Source organism: Coregonus lavaretus (genome assembly GCF_964263955.1).
Source record: "Coregonus lavaretus genome assembly, contig: HAP1_SCAFFOLD_2541, whole genome shotgun sequence".
Lineage (NCBI taxonomy): Eukaryota > Metazoa > Chordata > Actinopteri > Salmoniformes > Salmonidae > Coregonus > Coregonus lavaretus.
Window position 1 is genome coordinate 15406 of NW_028156690.1, and position 17515 is coordinate 32920.

Genomic DNA, 17515 nt, shown 5'->3' on the forward strand with positions numbered 1-17515 from the left:
GAACAGAACAGTCTGGAAGGTTGCTATAGAAACTAACCAGCTTCCACACCACATCTGCAGTTCCCTAACTATCCACACAGCGGCGCTCTGAGTCCGGATATACTCTGCATCTGACTGTCTGTCATTCATTCATGCATCTGTAATATTTCAAGAAGAAGAATCATCTGAGAGACTTTATATTATTTAATGTTTTTTTCTACTGCGCTATTCGCTATTAGTCCTACCTTCTCATCTACATTTGGTGACATGGAATAATTAAAAAATTAAAAAACGAAATTTTGTAAACAATGTCAACAGCATCCATTTGATTCATTCGATTCAGACTCGATGCTGTTCATTATTGATCCATACCTATACATCCTTTGGAAAGTGCCTGTAATCATTTTTGAAACGTCTAAGTCCATTTAGAGGGCAATTGGCTGCTCGTAATGTCTAGCCTCAATGGGCTTGTCAAGGTGTGATTCTCTAAGCGACAGATATTTATTGGAGAGGATGTGCTGCTCCTAGAGGGACCCGTTAGGCTACCGTGGCTCCACTATCAAAGACAATGGCATCTCTGCATGGATGGATAGACCTCTGTCAGGCCTTTTTCCTCATCATAGCTGCCAGACGATAGAGAGTCTGCCGCCAGGCACCGCAGCCCATTAAAGCCACTCTAATGGTCTAACGGACAATGCATGACGCTGATATGGTGTAAATAAATAGGCGGGTGTGGGTAGAGTCACTGGGTTGCACTTCCCCCGTAGGTATCAGATTAATTAATCGTAATTTTAGACAAATTGGTGCTATCATATCATATCTCTCCAACACCAAACAGGCAAATCATATGTAAACTTTTGAAAAATAAAAAATAAAAAATAAAATGCGATTAGGCTGAATAAATTAGACATTACTAAGAGAACATGAATAAAGTGCTACAATACGTGGGGGGTGGTTTGGTTGATCGTGGTTGTTGTTTTTTGAGGCTAAATGTAGCCTAATAATGTTGTTTCCAACCTACAGCGAGGAAGAGCGTGCGCATAATGGAAGACTGCTTTCAGGGGAGATCACGAGCCACGTTTTGATTAATCCACTGTTATGAGAATATTAAATAATTCCTTTAGCATGAAGAGATGCCGGAAATAAGAGGGATCCAACCTTACTCTAGCCAGAGCGCAGAATGGGGATGAATGTTACTCACAGAAAGAAACGCATGGTTTCTCTGCATATCTTCTAGGATATGCGTGTTTTTCCATTGATGCGTAGTTTTCTGTTTGTTCTACAATCATACATCAGTGAGTTTCCCCGTGTACCCTTTGTGCGGGCTGCAGTGCGCTTTGTGGGGGCTGCAGTTGGTATATTTGATAGAGTCAGCGTCCTCCATGTCCACGCAGTCCGATTTGGAAAGCGACGGTTGGCTGTCACTGTTTTTTAATTCACCAAACGACGATTGCTGTTGCTGGCCACACGTCACATGGGTGTATTGGAACTGCTCCTCGTGCTCAGTCTCCCGGTGATAGAAGTAGTTGAAGTTGGACACGATGACGGGGACCGGTAACGCGATGGTGAGCACACCGGCTATGGCGCACAGAGAGCCCACGATCTTGCCTCCTATGGTCACCGGGCACATGTCCCCGTAGCCCACGGTTGTCATGGAGACCACAGCCCACCAGAAGGCGTCGGGGATCGAGCTGAAGCCGGAGTCTGGGTCGTCGGTCTCGGCGAAGTAGACAGCGCTGGAGAAGAGGATGACTCCGATGAAGAGGAAGAAGATGAGGAGCCCCAGCTCTCTCATACTGGCTTTGAGGGTTTGTCCCAATATCTGGAGACCCTTGGAGTGTCTGGACAGCTTGAAGATCCTGAACACCCTGACCAGCCGGATGACCCTGAGGATGGCCAGAGACATGGCTTGCTGTCCGTTCCCTTGGTGCTCCGCCAGCTCCAAGCCCAGGGTGATGAAATAGGGGATGATGGCCACAATGTCGATGGTGTTCATCATGTTTTTGAAAAAGGCAGGCTTGGAGGGGCAGGCTAGGAACCTCACGAACAGCTCAAAGGAGAACCAGATGATACACAGGGTCTCCACTATAAAGAAAGGGTCCGTGAATGGATTGGGCTTCTTGGCGCGGGTAGTCCCATTCATCGCCAGCTCAGTGTCCCAGTTCTTCTCCTTTTCATCCCTAAACTCAGGCAGCGTCTCCAAGCAGAAGATGACAATAGAAATCAAAATCACCAGAACAGATACTATAGCTATCCCTCGGGCGGGACCCGAGCTCTCCGGGTATTCAAATAGCAGCCAGACCTGTCGTTGGAACTCATTTTCTGGCAACGGTCTCTCCTCTTCTTTTATAAATCCCTCGTCCTCCTTAAAATTCTCGATCACGTCTTCTCCTAATTGGTAAAATTTGATCTCCTCCATAAATATGTCCAAGGGGACGTTGGCTGGTCTCCTGAGGCGCCCGCCAGACTGGTAGTAGTAGAGGATAGCGTCGAAGCTGGGTCGGTTCCTGTCGAAGAAGTACTCGTTCCTCAGTGGGTCGAAGAAGCGCATCCTCTTCCTCGGGTCCCCCAGTAAAGTGGCGGGGAACTGCGCGAGCGTTTTCAGTTGGGTTTCAAAGAGCAGCCCGGAGATGTTGATGACCACGCGCCCGCAGCACTCCTGGTCCGTCCGCTGGTCCGCGGGGTCGAACACATCTTGGGACAGGGCTGCTAGTGCCACGGTCTCATCGTGGTTCTCTCCGGCCACTACAGTCATGTTTCTCCCCCGACGAGCAACAGCTTCTCTCTCTCTCCACAGTCCCCGCTAGTGTCCGTCTCCTACCTTCCCCAATCCCCCCTTTACCCCGTGCGGTTTTAAGTCCTTCCGCGCGTTGTGACAAACAAGTCCAAGCAGTCACTTGTGGAACGGTGGAAACGGCTCCGCTCTCTCTCTCTCTCCTCTCTCTCTCCGTGTCCTCTCTCTGTGTCTCCTCTCTCTGTGTCTCCTCTCTCCGTGTCTCCTCTCTCCGTGTCTCTCTCTCTCCGTGTCCTCTCTCCGTGTCTCCTCTCTCCGTCTCTCTCTCTCTCCGTGTCCTCTCTCTGTGTCTCCTCTCTCCGTGTCTCCTTTCTCCGTGTCTCCTCTGCGTGTTCTCTACTGATGGTGCTATTCCTTCTCTCACGTCTGCGGACGGGTTGTTTTCCTCCCTGTGCACAACAGCTTCTCACATCCCCTTCCAATGCTGACGTGTAGACGCTCTCTCACTGAAGAGAGAAAACACATACATGCTTGGTCTCTGAATGTGATTCAACTGATATTTGAGCACATGAATGATGGTACATAAAATATGCAATTTGATATTTACATATTTTTAACGTTTACATTTTTACATTTATGTCTTAACCAGAGCGACTTACAGTTAGTGCGTTCATCTTAAGATAGCTAGGTGGGACAACCACATATCACAGGCATTGAAAGTACATTTTTCCTCAATAATGTAGCTATCAGTAGTCAGAGCTAGAAGGGGGCTGGGGGGGGATCAAGTGAAAGGGCTGGTTAATAATAATAATTATTTTTTTTAAGGGGGGGGGGGGGGGGGGGGTCGAGGTGAGGAGGAGGATTATTTAAGATACTGTTAGAACAGGTAGGGTTTCAGATGAGAAGAGATTAGACTGGGCTGAGCAGAATCTGCCCTCCTGTAGGGGTGGGAGGGCCAAGAGACCTGAGGTGGCAGAACGGAGTGCTCGGGGGGGGGTTGGCGTGTAGGGGTTGAACATAGCCTGAAGGTTAGGGAGGGGCGGTTCCTCTTGCTGCTCCGTAGATAAGCACCACGGTCTGGTAGTGGATGTGAGCTTCGACTGGAAACCAGTGGAGTGTGCGGAGGAGCAGGGTGACATATGTCTTGCTGTCTTGCTGGATTCAAAATACGCTTCTCTAAGATTTGTTAGTTTTAACCAGTATTTGCTCATTTATCATTGAAAATCTATTATTGATCTAGCATTTGGAATATTTTGTGTAATGGTTACTGAACATCTTACATGTGGCCCATATGGTTCTGAAAAGACAATTCAAGGAGAGAAACTGCAACGTCATGCAGCCACTATTCAGACAATCATGATCACACTGACCCTCTCTCTCTCTCTCTCTCCGTCTCTCTCTCTCTCTCTCCTCTCTCCTCTCTCTCTCTCTCTCTCTCTCTCTCTCTCTCTCTCTCTCTCTCTGTCGCTCTCTCTGTCGCTCTATCTCTCTCTCTCTCTCTCGCTCTCTCTCGCGTTCTAGAAAGGGACAAGTTGTGTGTCACTCATGGTTCCTTCTCTCTCTCTCTCTCTCTCTCTCTCTCTCTCTCTCTCTCTCTCTCTCTCTCTCTCTCTCTCTCTCTCTCGCTCTCTCTCTCTCTCTCTCTCTCTCTCTCGTGTTCTAGAAAGGGACAAGTTGTGTGTCACTCATGGTTCCTTCTCTCTCTCTCTCTCTCTCTCTCTCTCTCTCTCTCTCTCTCGCTCTCTCTCTCTCTCTCTCTCTGTCTCTCTCTCTCTCTCTCTCTCTCTCTCTCTCTCTCTCTCTCTCTCTCTCTCTCTCTCTCTCTCTCTCTCTCTCTCTCTCTCTCTCTCGTGTTCTAGAAAGGGACAAGTTGTGTGTCACTGCTTTTCCAACTACCATAATAGGGCTATATCATGCACAGTGCAGTGAATGCACATAGTACGAACCATTTATTGTCCCCTAATATAATATAATAAAATATAATGAAAACATGTTCTATTGTCCTCAGGTCGCTGTGCCTCACTGCGTGTGTGGCACACTTTTGCAAACTGACGGCCAACTCAACTTAGAAAAAAAAACATCCGTTGTATTCAACGCTAGGTATTGGGGCACGAGTCACAACTATTCAAAGTGAGCTTCCATGTAGTTTTAAACATGGCTCAAGTTCAAGAGAGAGAGAAAGTTTTGGGACGGAGCGATATAGTATGACGTCTGACTCCTAAAATAGCTTTCTTTCTCCCAGGCTCAGAAGGACAGTTTATTTTCCCATGGAATGCCTGGGCTGGGGGGGGGCAGCTGAGGAGAGGGACAAGAGGTGATGACATCAAATTACATCCATGCATTTCTACCGTGTGTGTGGGGGGGGGGGACTTAACACTTTTACCTTTGAATGAAGTTGTTCTGTTGGTGCTGTAGCTGAGGACATAAAGCTACAGTATTCAGCATTAGAGCAACTTCATTCAGAAAATAAAAGTGTTTTTTTCTTTTTTTTGTCTCCTGGTGTGTAAAACATGAACATAAACGATATAGCTAGTACATGCACATGTGAGATATGCAGAGTCCAACATATGCGCCTAACACAGCACTAAGACAACTTCATTCAGAAAGTCAAAGCGTTTTCTCTTTTGTAAGTCATTAACATAAGGCAATACCACTGCAGGCAGCCTAGTGGTTAGAGAAGCGGTGGTTCCAATCTAAAGCTCAGACGACGTGCAGAGTGAGCCGGCAACCAGAGTGCTGTTGTGCCCTTGAGCGAGGCACTTAACCGCCTATAATTGCTCCAAGGGCGTTGCACTGAGGCTGATCCATCTCCTCCAGCCCTCAGGGTGTGTGTGTCTCGCGGGGATTTTGGGTTGTACATTGTGACCTGTTCTACCAAGGCTGTACCTGCTGTCGCTATGTTCTCCCTGGTGACCTGTTCTACCAAGGCTGTGACTGCTGTCGCTATGTTCTCCCTGGTGACCTGTTCTACCCAGGCTGTAACTGCTGTCGCTACAGTGCATTCGGAAAGTATTCAGACCCCTTGACTTTTTCCACATTTCGTTACGTTACAGCCTTATTCTAAAATGGATTAAATAAATGTTTTTCCTCTTCAGCAATCTACACACAATACCCCATAATGACAAAGCGAAAACAGGTTTTAGGACATTTTTGCACATTTATTTAAAAAACACAAACAGAAATACCTGAAAAATTCAATTGATTGGACATGATTTGGAAAGGCACACACCTGTCTATATAAGGTCCCACAGTTGACAGTGCATGTAAGAGCAAACACCAAGCCATGAGGTCAAAGGAATTGTCCGTAGAGCTCCGAGACAGGATTGTGTCGAGGCACAGATCTGGGGAAGGGTACCAAAACATTTCTGCAGCATTGAAGGTCCCCAACAACACAGTGGCTTCCATCATACTTAAATGGAAGAAGTTTGGAACCACCAAGACTCTTCCTAGAGCTGGCCACCCGGCCAAACTGAGCAATCGGGGGAGAAGGGCCTTGGTCAGGGAGGTGACCAAGAACCCGATAGTCACTCTGACAGAACTCCACAGCTAACAAGGAACGTAACTGAGACAATTGTAACGTTCCCCTTAAGTCTTCCAGAGGTACTGAATGTCATAGCCCATTTGAGACGTTACAGGCACCTTCATAACGTTTCTAATAAGTATTATAGAGAGGTTATAAATATCACGTCGCTATACAGACATCATGGGAACATTAAAAACGTTCCTTGGTAGTCCATGAAAGGTTCTGAATATCATGTTATTTTGGAGATATCCCAGAAACATTTCATAACGTTTCATTTAGAGCTATGGTTTGTCTTCATATTCACGTTACAATCGGAACGATAGAAATACATTTTGGAACATCATCTGTAAGTTTCACAATAACGTTATTATGACTTATGTGGGGACTAAAATAACTTTGTGGTCACGTCCTGGAACGTCATTTTGTTAGCTGGGTCCAGAGTTCCTTTGTGGAGATGGGAGAACCTTCCAGAAGGGCAAGCATCTCTGCAGCACTCCACCAATCAGGCCTTTATGGTAGAGTGGCCAGACGGAAGCCACTCCTCAGTAAAAGGCACATGACAGTCCGCTTGGAGTTTGCCAAAAGGCACTTAAAGGACTCTCAGACCATGAGAAACAAGATTCTCTGGTCTGATGAAACCAAGATTGAACTCTTTGGCCTGAATGTGAAGCGTCACGTCTGGCACCATCCCTATGGTGAAGCATGGTGGTGGCAGCATCATGCTGTGGGATGGTTTTCAGTGGCAGGGACTGGGAGACTAGTCAGGTTCTAAGGAAAGATGAACGGAACAAAGTACAGAGAGATCCTTGATGAAAACCTGCTCCAGAGCGCTCAGGACCTCAGACTGGGATGAAGGTTCACCTTCCAACAGGACAACAACCCTAAGCACACAGCCAAGACAACACAGGAGTGGCTTCATGACAAGTCTCTGAATGTCCTCGAGTGGCCCAGCCAGAGCCCGGACTTGAATCCGATCAAACATCTCTGGAGAGACCTGAAAATAGATGTGCAGTGATGCTTCCCATCCAACCTGACAGAGCTTGAGAGGATCTGCAGAGAAGAATGGGAGAAACTCCCCAAATACAGGTGTGCCAAGCTTGTAGCGTCAAACCCAAGAAGACTAGAGGCTTTAATTTCTGCCAAAGGTGTTTCAACAAAGTACTGAGTAAAGGGTCTGAATACATATGTAAATGTAATATCAGTTTTTTATTTTAAATAACTTAGCAAAAAATTACTCAAACCTGTTTTTGCTTTGTCATTATGGGGTATTGTGTGTAGATTGAAGAGGGGAACAAATAATTTCATCAATTTCAGAATAAGGCTGTAACCTAACAAAATGTGGCAAAAGTCAAGGGGTCTGAATACTTTCCGAATGCACTGTACATGACATTATTATAAACATTTGATTATTTACATTTAAGTCATTTAGTCCTCACTGTTTATATAACTACTGCTGTACACACCTTTTATATTCATTCCCCAAATACGGGTGTGCCAAGCTTGTCGTGTCAAGACTCGAGGCTGTAATCGCTGCCAAAGGTGCTTCATCAAAGTACTGAGTAAGGGTCTGAATACTTACAGGACCAGTCATAAGTTTGGACACACCTACTCATTCAAGGGTTTTTCTTTATTTTTACTATTTTCTACATTGTAGAATAATAGTGAAGACATCAAAACTATGAAATAACACATATGGAATCATGTAGTAACCAAAAAAGTGTTAAACAAATATATATTTGATATTTGATATTCTTCAAAGTAGCCACCCCTTTGCCTTGATGACAGCTCTGCACACTCTTGGCCCTTAGAGTGCTGCATCAGGTCATCTGATGCAGCACTGTTCATTCCTCACCTGAGTTTACTACTGTCAGGACTACCTGTTCATTCCTCACCTGAGTTTACTACTGTCAGGACTACCTGTTCATTCCTCACCTGAGTTTACTACTGTCAGGACTACCTGTTGATTCCTCACCTGAGTTTACTACCTGTCAGGACTACCTGTTTATTCCTGAGTTTACTACTGTCAGGACTACCTGTTGATTCCTCACCTGAGTTTACTCTAAACAAATCCAACTTTATTATCCTAAACTTGAAGTTTGAAGTCTTTCAAATCTCTTTGTGAAGGACTAATTTCTTCCCTGTTAATAAAGACCCTCCTTTATCTTCAATAAGTCCCTGTGCTTCTGCTCTGGCTTCGTCTTTAATTAAAACTCGTTAGCTTGATTAGGTTTGTTCAAGACCTTTGTACTCTCTCTGTCTCTCCGCTGTAAACATTAACTACCGAACGGATCAACATAGTAACTACTAGACGTCTGTCCCATGTAATCAAGGTGGGAACACCTTTTGGCATATAAACATGCAGTTCTTGTAAATTGATTGAGTTCCTGTAAATGACCAAAGCAAATGTACTGAGGGAATAGGAAGTAGTACAATTCACAGTGTTTCTGTGTGAACAGAGCTTGAAACGTATAAATCGAAAGCTGCTTTTGGACTTTTCGTGGTTCTCGATTCCTGCTCTCAATATAACTCTCAGATTCTGGTTCCTCCTCAGTACCTGTCACACCCTGACTCATGGGGACTCTAGTATGTTGAGTCAGGGTGTGGATATTCTATGTTAGTATTTCTATGTTGCATTCTAGGTTTTGTAGTTCTATGTTTTGGCCGGGTGTGATTCCCAATCAGAGGCAGCTGTCGCTCGTTGTCTCTGATTGGGGATCATACTTAGGCAGCCTATTGGCAATCATGGGTTGTGGGATCTTGTTCCGTGTTTAGAGGCTTGTATTGTGTTCAGCCTTAGGACTTCAAATAAACATGAATGACTTTCACGCTGCACCTTGGTCTGACCCGTCCTTAAACGAACGTGACAGTACCCATGTGTTCGTTGTTCCATTGCTGCTTTTGGACTTTCGTGGTTCTCAATTCCTGCTTTCAATATAACTCTCAGATTCTGGTTCCTCCTCAGTACCCCATGTGTTAGTTGTTGCATGTTGCTGTGTTGGTTTCTCTACCAGACAGGAAGTGTCGTTTTTACCAGTGTAACATATCATGTCCTGATAGCTGTATGACGCCCCAGTGTGTTGTCATGACACCAGCATCATGAAGGTGACTGGTTCCTCTAGTCTGTCTGAGTGACTGGGCTGAGTCCAAAATGGCACCCTATTCCCTTGACCAGGGCCCACAGGGAATAAAGGCGTACCCATGACATTACGATCAGTACCCTGGGGTTCGTCCCAAATGGCACCCTATTAGTAGTGCACTACATAGGGAATAGGGTGCCATTTGGGACGTATACCAGGGTACTGATCTTAATGTCACAGGACTGTCACGGTGCTGTCTGGGGGAGACATCAGCACCAGTCTGTCAGGACTGTCATGGTGCTGTCTGGGGGAGACATCAGGACCAATCTGTCAGGACTGTCACGGTGCTGTCTGGTGGAGACATCAGCACCAGTCTGTCAGGACTGTCACGGTGCTGTCTGGGGGTGCTGTCTGGGGGAGACATCAGGACCAGTCTGTCAGGTCTGTCATGGTGCTGTCTGACATCAGGACCAATCTGTCAGGACTGTCACGGTGCTGTCTGGTGGAGACATCAGCACCAGTCTGTCAGGACTGTCACGGTGCTGTCTGGGGGTGCTGTCTGGGGGAGACATCAGGACCAGTCTGTCAGGTCTGTCATGGTGCTGTCTGACATCAGGACCAATCTGTCAGGACTGTCACGGTGCTGTCTGGGGGAGACATCAGCACCAGTCTGTCAGGACTGTCATGGTGCTGTCTGGGGGAGACATCAGCACCAGTCTGTCAGGACTGTCATGTCCACTATGAGACCCATTAGAAGATTGCATGGTTCAGTGGGTGTGTCCCAAATAGCACCCTATTTCCTATGAGCCCTGGTCAAAAGCATTGCACTGTATAGGGAATAGGGTGCCATTTGGGACACCGGAGAGTGTCTTAGCCTAAAGGAAAACATCCAACCGTATTAACTGAGTGCTGGATGGATCACACCTCTCCCATACTAAACATGGACGTACTGTCTTTCCTTATGGAGTTTGGCTAATAGAGGTGGACTCTGGTACCGTAGGGCTGTTGTCAAACGTAGTGCACTATATAGAGACTGGGGTGCCATTTGGGATGCTCCCAGTGTGTTAGCATGGAGGACGGGAATGCATTAATTCAATGCCAACTCTTAGATCTCCCATACTTAATATGGACTGTTGTTTTCCTATGTTAATAGAAGGGAACTCTCTTACAGTTTAGCATACATATGGATAAAATAGATACATTTAGATAAAATAGATACATTTAGATAAAATAGATACATATGGATAAAATAGATACATATGGATAAAATAGATACATTTAGATAAATAGATACATATGGATAAAATAGATACATTTAGATAAATAGATACATATGGATAAAATAGATACATATGGATAAAATAGATACATTTAGATAAATAGATACATATGGATAAAATAGATACATATGGATAAAATAGATACATTTAGATAAATAGATACATATGGATAAAATAGATACATATGGATAAAATAGATACATATGGATAAAATAGATACACATCCCAGAGGACTGAACTAAACATTCAGCGTGCTGCTTTCTGATTGGTCGAAGGTGACCCCTGTAGGCGGAGTTTATACGAAGCATATCCAAGGCAACCTCTCAGCAAGCAGGCGAAAAGACCTCAAGCTGAATATTTTATATTTTATAACCTCCCACTGGGTGGTTTAATTACACTGTGGTCAGAGTGCCTGGTCTGTCACAGCAGAGTAATAGAGGAAGAATTAGCATCACAAAGAGCAGTGTAGTGGAAGAACATGACTGAACAGAACTGTGGTGGTGGAATATGGCTGCTGCTTGTGGGGAGATGGAGACAGATGAACCTCCGTCAGGGAGAGCTGGTGTGGTTTACTGGGCTGTGATGTACTGTGGTGTCAGGGACAGTAGAGGTGTGGTTTACTGGGCTGTGATGTACTGTGGTGTCAGGGACAGTAGAGGTGTGGTTTACTGGGCTGTGATGTACTGTGGTGTCAGGGACAGTAGAGGTGTGGTTTACTGGGCTGTGATGTACTGTGGTGTCAGGGACAGTAGAGGTGTGGTTTACTGGGCTGTGATGTACTGTGGTGTCAGGGACAGTAGAGGTGTGGTTTACTGGGCTGTGATGTACTGTGGTGTCAGGGATAGTAGAGGTGTGGTTTACTGGGCTGTGATGTACTGTGGTGTCAGGGACAGTAGAGGTGTGGTTTACTGGGCTGTGATGTACTGTGGTGTCTGGGATAGTAGAGGTGTGGTTTACTGGGCTGTGATGTACTGTGGTGTCAGGGACAGTAGAGGTGTGGTTTACTGGGCTGTGATGTACTGTGGTGTCAGGGACAGTAGAGGTGTGGTTTACTGGGCTGTGATGTACTGTGGTGTCAGGGACAGTAGAGGTGTGGTTTACTGGGCTGTGATGTACTGTGGTGTCAGGGACAGTAGAGGTGTGGTTTACTGGGCTGTGATGTACTGTGGTGTCAGGGACAGTAGAGCTGTGGTTTACTGGGCTGTGATGTACTGTGGTGTCAGGGACAGTAGAGCTGTGGTTTACTGGGCTGTGATGTACTGTGGTGTCAGGGACAGTAGAGGTGTGGTTTACTGGGCTGTGATGTACTGTGGTGTCAGGGACAGTAGAGCTGTGGTTTACTGGGCTGTGATGTACTGTGGTGTCAGGGACAGTAGAGGTGTGGTTTACTGGGCTGTGATGTACTGTGGTGTCAGGGACAGTAGAGGTGTGGTTTACTGGGCTGTGATGTACTGTGGTGTCAGGGACAGTAGAGGTGTGGTTTACTGGGCTGTGATGTACTGTGGTGTCGTAGTGTTACACTAGGCAGTGCAGAGGAGAGCTGTGGTGGGATACTGGAGTGGGCAGATGGATCAGTCAGCACAGCCACTGGAATAATCCTGTCAGTGGGAGGCTTGGCTTGTGCGAGCCGGAACGGCTCATAGGAGCAGGAGCCTATCTTTGTCGTGTGAGGCAGCTTGATGTACAAGTACACACCCTGGACAGGGCGCTAAGTGTCAAGCAGAGACTCACTGGGTCCCATTTTGACTGTCTTTGGTATGACTCGGCCAGGGATCGAACTCCCAACCTTCCCATCTCAGGGCAGACACTGAATTGGTCACCCTGTATAACCCAGAAGATATAATCACATGAATTGACCCAGTCACAACACAGCTAGTTACTATGATATGTTCAACTAGTCCTGTTATGATATAGGCCCTGTGTCCCTAGTCCAAGTCCACGTCACAAATGGCACCCTATTCCCTATGTGGCACCCATAGGGCTCTGGTCAAAAGTAGTGCACTAAGGAGGGTGACATTTGGGATGTGGACTTGGACTGCTGCTTCGCTGGCCTGAAATACGAAACCCAAAGGACTGCACTCTGTTAACACCGTCGGTTAGGTCAACTGCCCTCAGAAATATGGAGCTCCCTAACAGGTCTCTGTCCCAAATGGCACCATAGGCTCTGGTCTAAAGTAGTGCACTATATAGGGAATAGGGTGCCATTCTCTGGTCTAAAGTAGTGCACTATATAGGGAATAGGGTGCCATTCTCTGGTCTAAAGTAGTGCACTATATAGGGAATAGGATGCCATTCTCTGGTCTAAAGTAGTGCACTATATAGGGAATCGGGTGCCATTCTCTGGTCTAAAGTAGTGCACTATATAGGGAATAGGGTGCCATTCTCTGGTCTAAAGTAGTGCACTATATAGGGAATAGGGTGTCATTCTCTGGTCTAAAGTAGTGCACTAGATAGGGAATAGGGTGCCATTCTCTGGTCTAAAGTAGTGCACTATATAGGGAATAGGGTGCCATTCTCTGGTCTAAAGTAGTGCACTATATAGGGAATAGGGTGCCATTCTCTGGTCTAAAGTAGTCCACTACATAGGGAATAGGGTGCCATTCTCTGGTCTAAAGTAGTGCACTACATAGGGAATAGGGTGCCATTCTCTGGTCTAAAGTAGTGCACTATATAGGGAATAGGGTGCCATTCTCTGGTCTAAAGTAGTGCACTACATAGGGAATAGGGTGCCATTCTCTGGTCTAAAGTAGTGCACTATATAGGGAATAGGGTGCCATTCTCTGGTCTAAAGTAGTGCACTACATAGGGAATAGGGTGCCATTCTCTGGTCTAAAGTAGTGCACTATATAGGGAATAGGGTGCCATTCTCTGGTCTAAAGTAGTGCACTATATAGGGAATAGGGTGCCATTTGGGTCAGAGACCTGTTAGGGAGCTCCATATTTCTGAGGGCAGTTGACCTAACCGACGGTGTTAACAGAGTGCAGTCCTTTGGGTTTCGTATTTCAGGCCAGCGAAGCAGCGTCGTAGCAGGGCTGCTAGTCATATTGTGGAGTCTGTTACACGTGGTGCTGGGGGAAGGTTTATGGAGGAGAAGAGGGGCCTGGCTCATCACGCAGTACCCAGAAGGCAGTGTGTCACACGGGTGATTTGCAATTACCATAAAGCTATTTCCGATGAAAGGTTTGAACTCAATAAACTGTCACCTTGGGTGATCACTGTCATTTTTAGGGTCAGTGAAAATATCATGAAATGGATTGTAAGGATTATCTCTATATATTTAATAGCTTATTAAATATATATTCTGCAGAAGTTAAACTATTGTCCAGGGTGTTGTGCCTCTCTGCTGTTTTGCTGTTGCATGCCAGCGCTGCTAAACTCACCAAGAATGTTTCCCTTGGCAGTCAACTGCAGCTAGAGTTATACAGTGGGGAGAACAAGTATTTGATACACTGCCGATTTTGCAGGTTTTCCTACTTACAAAGCATGTAGAGGTCTGTAATTTTTATCATAGGTACACTTCAACTGTGAGAGACGGAATCTGTCCTGTAGCCCATCCCAGCCTTGTGCAGGTCTACAATTTTATCCCTGATGTCCTTACACAGCTCTCTGGTCTTGGCCATTGTGGAGAGGTTGGAGTCTGTTTGATTGAGTGTGTGGACAGGTGTCTTTTATACAGGTAACAAGTTCAAACAGGTGCAGTTAATACAGGTAATGAGTGGAGAACAGGAGGGCTTCTTAAAGAAAAACTAACAGGTCTGTGAGAGCCGGAATTCTTACTGGTTGGTAGGTGATCAAATACTTATGTCATGCAATAAAATGCAAATTAATTACTTAAAAATCATACAATGTGATTTTCTGGATTTTTGTTTTAGATTCCGTCTCTCACAGTTGAAGTGTACCTATGATACAAATTACAGACTTCTACATGCTTTGTAAGTAGGAAAACCTGCAAAATCGGCAGTGTATCAAATACTTGTTCTCCCCACTGTATATGTTATGAATGCTCTCGCTGCCTGAACGCTATGTAGCTTTATTTGATATATGTTATGAATGCTCTCGCTGCCTGAACGCTACGTAGCTTTATTTGATAGATGTTATGAATGCTCTCGCTGCCTGAACGCTACATAGCTTTATTTAATATATGTTATGAATGCTCTCGCTGCCTGAACGCTACGTAGCTTTAGTTCTCCATTAAGCACTAAGCAGTGTGTGTGACCCAGGGCAGGAATATCAATTAATCCATGCTAATGCTAGGGCCTAAGGCTAATGCTAAATCCAGGCTAGGCTAGGCTAACACTCTAATGTTAAAGTTAATGCTAAGAGTGCTAACTGCAGGTCATCAGGGGGGTTCAGTGTGAATTAGCCATGCTACACTATGCTATGCTATGCTATGCTATGCTAGCAGACTCCCAGACCCCTGCACCCAGACCCCAGCTCAGCCAGCGCTAAAGCAAACAGTGTCCTGAGAAGCCCATTCTTATTAACAGTGTCCTGAGAAGCCCATTCTTATTAACAGTGTCCTGAGAAGCCCATTCCTATTAACAGTGTCCTGAGAAGCCCATTCTTATTAACAGTGTCCTGAGAAGCCCATTCTTATTAACAGTGTCCTGAGAAGCCCATTCTTATTAACAGTGTCCTGAGAAGCCCATTCTTATTAACAGTGTCCTGAGAAGCCCATTCTTATTAACAGTGTCCTGAGAAGCCCATTCTTATTAACAGTGTCCTGAGAAGCCCATTCTTATTAACAGTGTCCTGAGAAGCCCATTCTTATTAACAGTGTCCTGAGAAGCCCATTCTTATTAACAGTGTCCTGAGAAGCCCATTCTTATTAACAGTGTCCTGAGAAGCCCATTCTTATTAACAGTGTCCTGAGAAGCCCATTCTTATTAACAGTGTCCTGAGAAGCCCATTCTTATTAACAGTGTCCTGAGAAGCCCATTCTTATTAACAGTGTCCTGTTGGGCCTCCCGAGTGGCGCAGCGGTCTAAGGCACTGCGTCGCCAGGTCAGGCGTCACTACAGACCCAGGTCACTACACACACAGGCTCACACACACACACAGGCTCACACACACACACACACACACACACACAGGCTCACACACACACACACAGGCTCACACACACACACACAGGCTCACACACACACACACACACAGGCTCACACACACACACACAGGCTCACACACATACACACACACACAGGCTCACACACACACACACACAGGCTCTCACACACACACACACACACAGGCTCACACACACACACACACACACACACAGGCTCACGCACACACACTTGCAAACACACACGAATGCACGCTCGCACAACACACCAAGCACGCCAGAATGCACGCCAGACGCAGAACACACACAAACAGACACAGATCCCCATGGTGGCAGAGAGGACGGCCTCCCCTCCTAACCTCTGTAATCTCTGCCAAAACAAATGGTGTGCATCCCAAATGGCACCCTATTCCCTATGTAGTGCACTACTTTAGACCAGAGAATGGCACCCTATTCCCTATGTAGTGCACTACTTTGGACCAGGGCCAATAGGGAGCCATTGGGACACAGCCACAGCCTCTCAGTTCGACCTTCTGTTCCCCCAATGTCTTGGTCATTGGATACAGACATAAAGAAGAGACCATAGATTTGTTCACTTCCAATTTCAGAGAGCAACGAGGGCAGTACATCTCCCCTTGAAAAGCTGCTCTGTTTATCACTGCAACAAGCGAGCCATTACTATATAATGATGTTACAGGTTGTAATAAACCATACTGGAGTATATAACAGTGTGTGGAGCGTAGCAATAGAATCTATAGGACGGCGCCATCCCCATTCAAGTCTCTGGTGGCATAATGGGTGGACTGGCTAGCAGCCATTGGAAAGTGTACCCATGAGTTTACCAATCAAATCGCCAGGGTTAGAGGCTCCAAGCCCGTTCTATAGATTATATATATTTCTATGGCGTGTAGTATGTGATTGGGGGCATGTTTATGGGGTGGAAGAGTGATAGGACTCATGCAGTGTGCAGAAGGGTGTCACACAGGTGATTTGCATTTACCATACAGGTATTTGTGATGGTAGTTTGGAGCTGGAGAAGGGTTCAAGCTGTCATCTTAGGGTTACTGAATATCATGACATGGATTGTAAAGATGATCTCTGTATAACAGTGGTGTGTGTCTCATATGAGCCAGGTACAGAGACGGTCAGTCCCTTTAATACAGAATAGTGGTTACAGCACGGCTCACAGGACACACAGTGTGTCTGGGACAGGGCCGGGGAGGACAGGGCCGGGGAGGACAGGGCCGGGGAGGACAGGGCCAGGGAGGACAGGACCAGGGAGGACAGGGCCGGGGAGGACAGGGCCGGGGAGGACAGGGCCAGGGAGGACAGGGCCGGGGAGGACAGGGCCGGGGAGGACAGGGCCAGGGAGGACAGGGCAGGGCCGGGGAGGACAGGGCCAGGGAGGACAGGACAGGGCAAGGGAGGACAGGGCAGGGCCGGGGAGGACAGGGCCAGGGAGGACAGGGCCAGGGAGGACAGGACAGGGCCAGGGAGGACAGGACAGGGCCAGGGAGGACAGGGCCAGGGAGGACAGGACAGGGCCGGGGAAGACAGGACCAGGGAGGACAGGGCCGAGGAGGACAGGGCCGGGGAGGACAGGGCCAGGGAGGACAGGGCCAGGGAGGACAGGGCCAGGGAGGACAGGGCCAGGGAGGACCAGGGAGGACAGGGCCAGGGAGGACAGGACCAGGGAGGACAGGGCCAGGGAGGACAGGGCCGGGGAGGACAGGGCCAGGGAGGACAGGACCAGGGAGGACAGGGCCAGGGAGGACAGGGCCGGGGAGGACAGGGCCGGGGAGGACAGGACAGGGCCAGGGAGGACAGGACCAGGGAGGACAGGGCCAGGGAGGACA

General features: G+C 46.9%; 1 protein-coding gene across 1 annotated transcript; it reads right to left on the reverse strand.

Moving 5' to 3' along the window:
* Positions 1-1264: 1264 nt before the first annotated feature.
* On the reverse strand, positions 1265-2734 carry LOC311126088 (shaker-related potassium channel tsha2-like; the record flags this gene model as incomplete). The annotated part of the gene is made up of 1 exon (XM_084200109.1): positions 1265-2734. One exon carries the CDS (start codon positions 2732-2734, stop codon positions 1265-1267), a length of 1470 nt encoding a protein of 489 aa, XP_084056235.1.
* Between the last annotated feature and the right edge of the window lie 14781 nt (positions 2735-17515).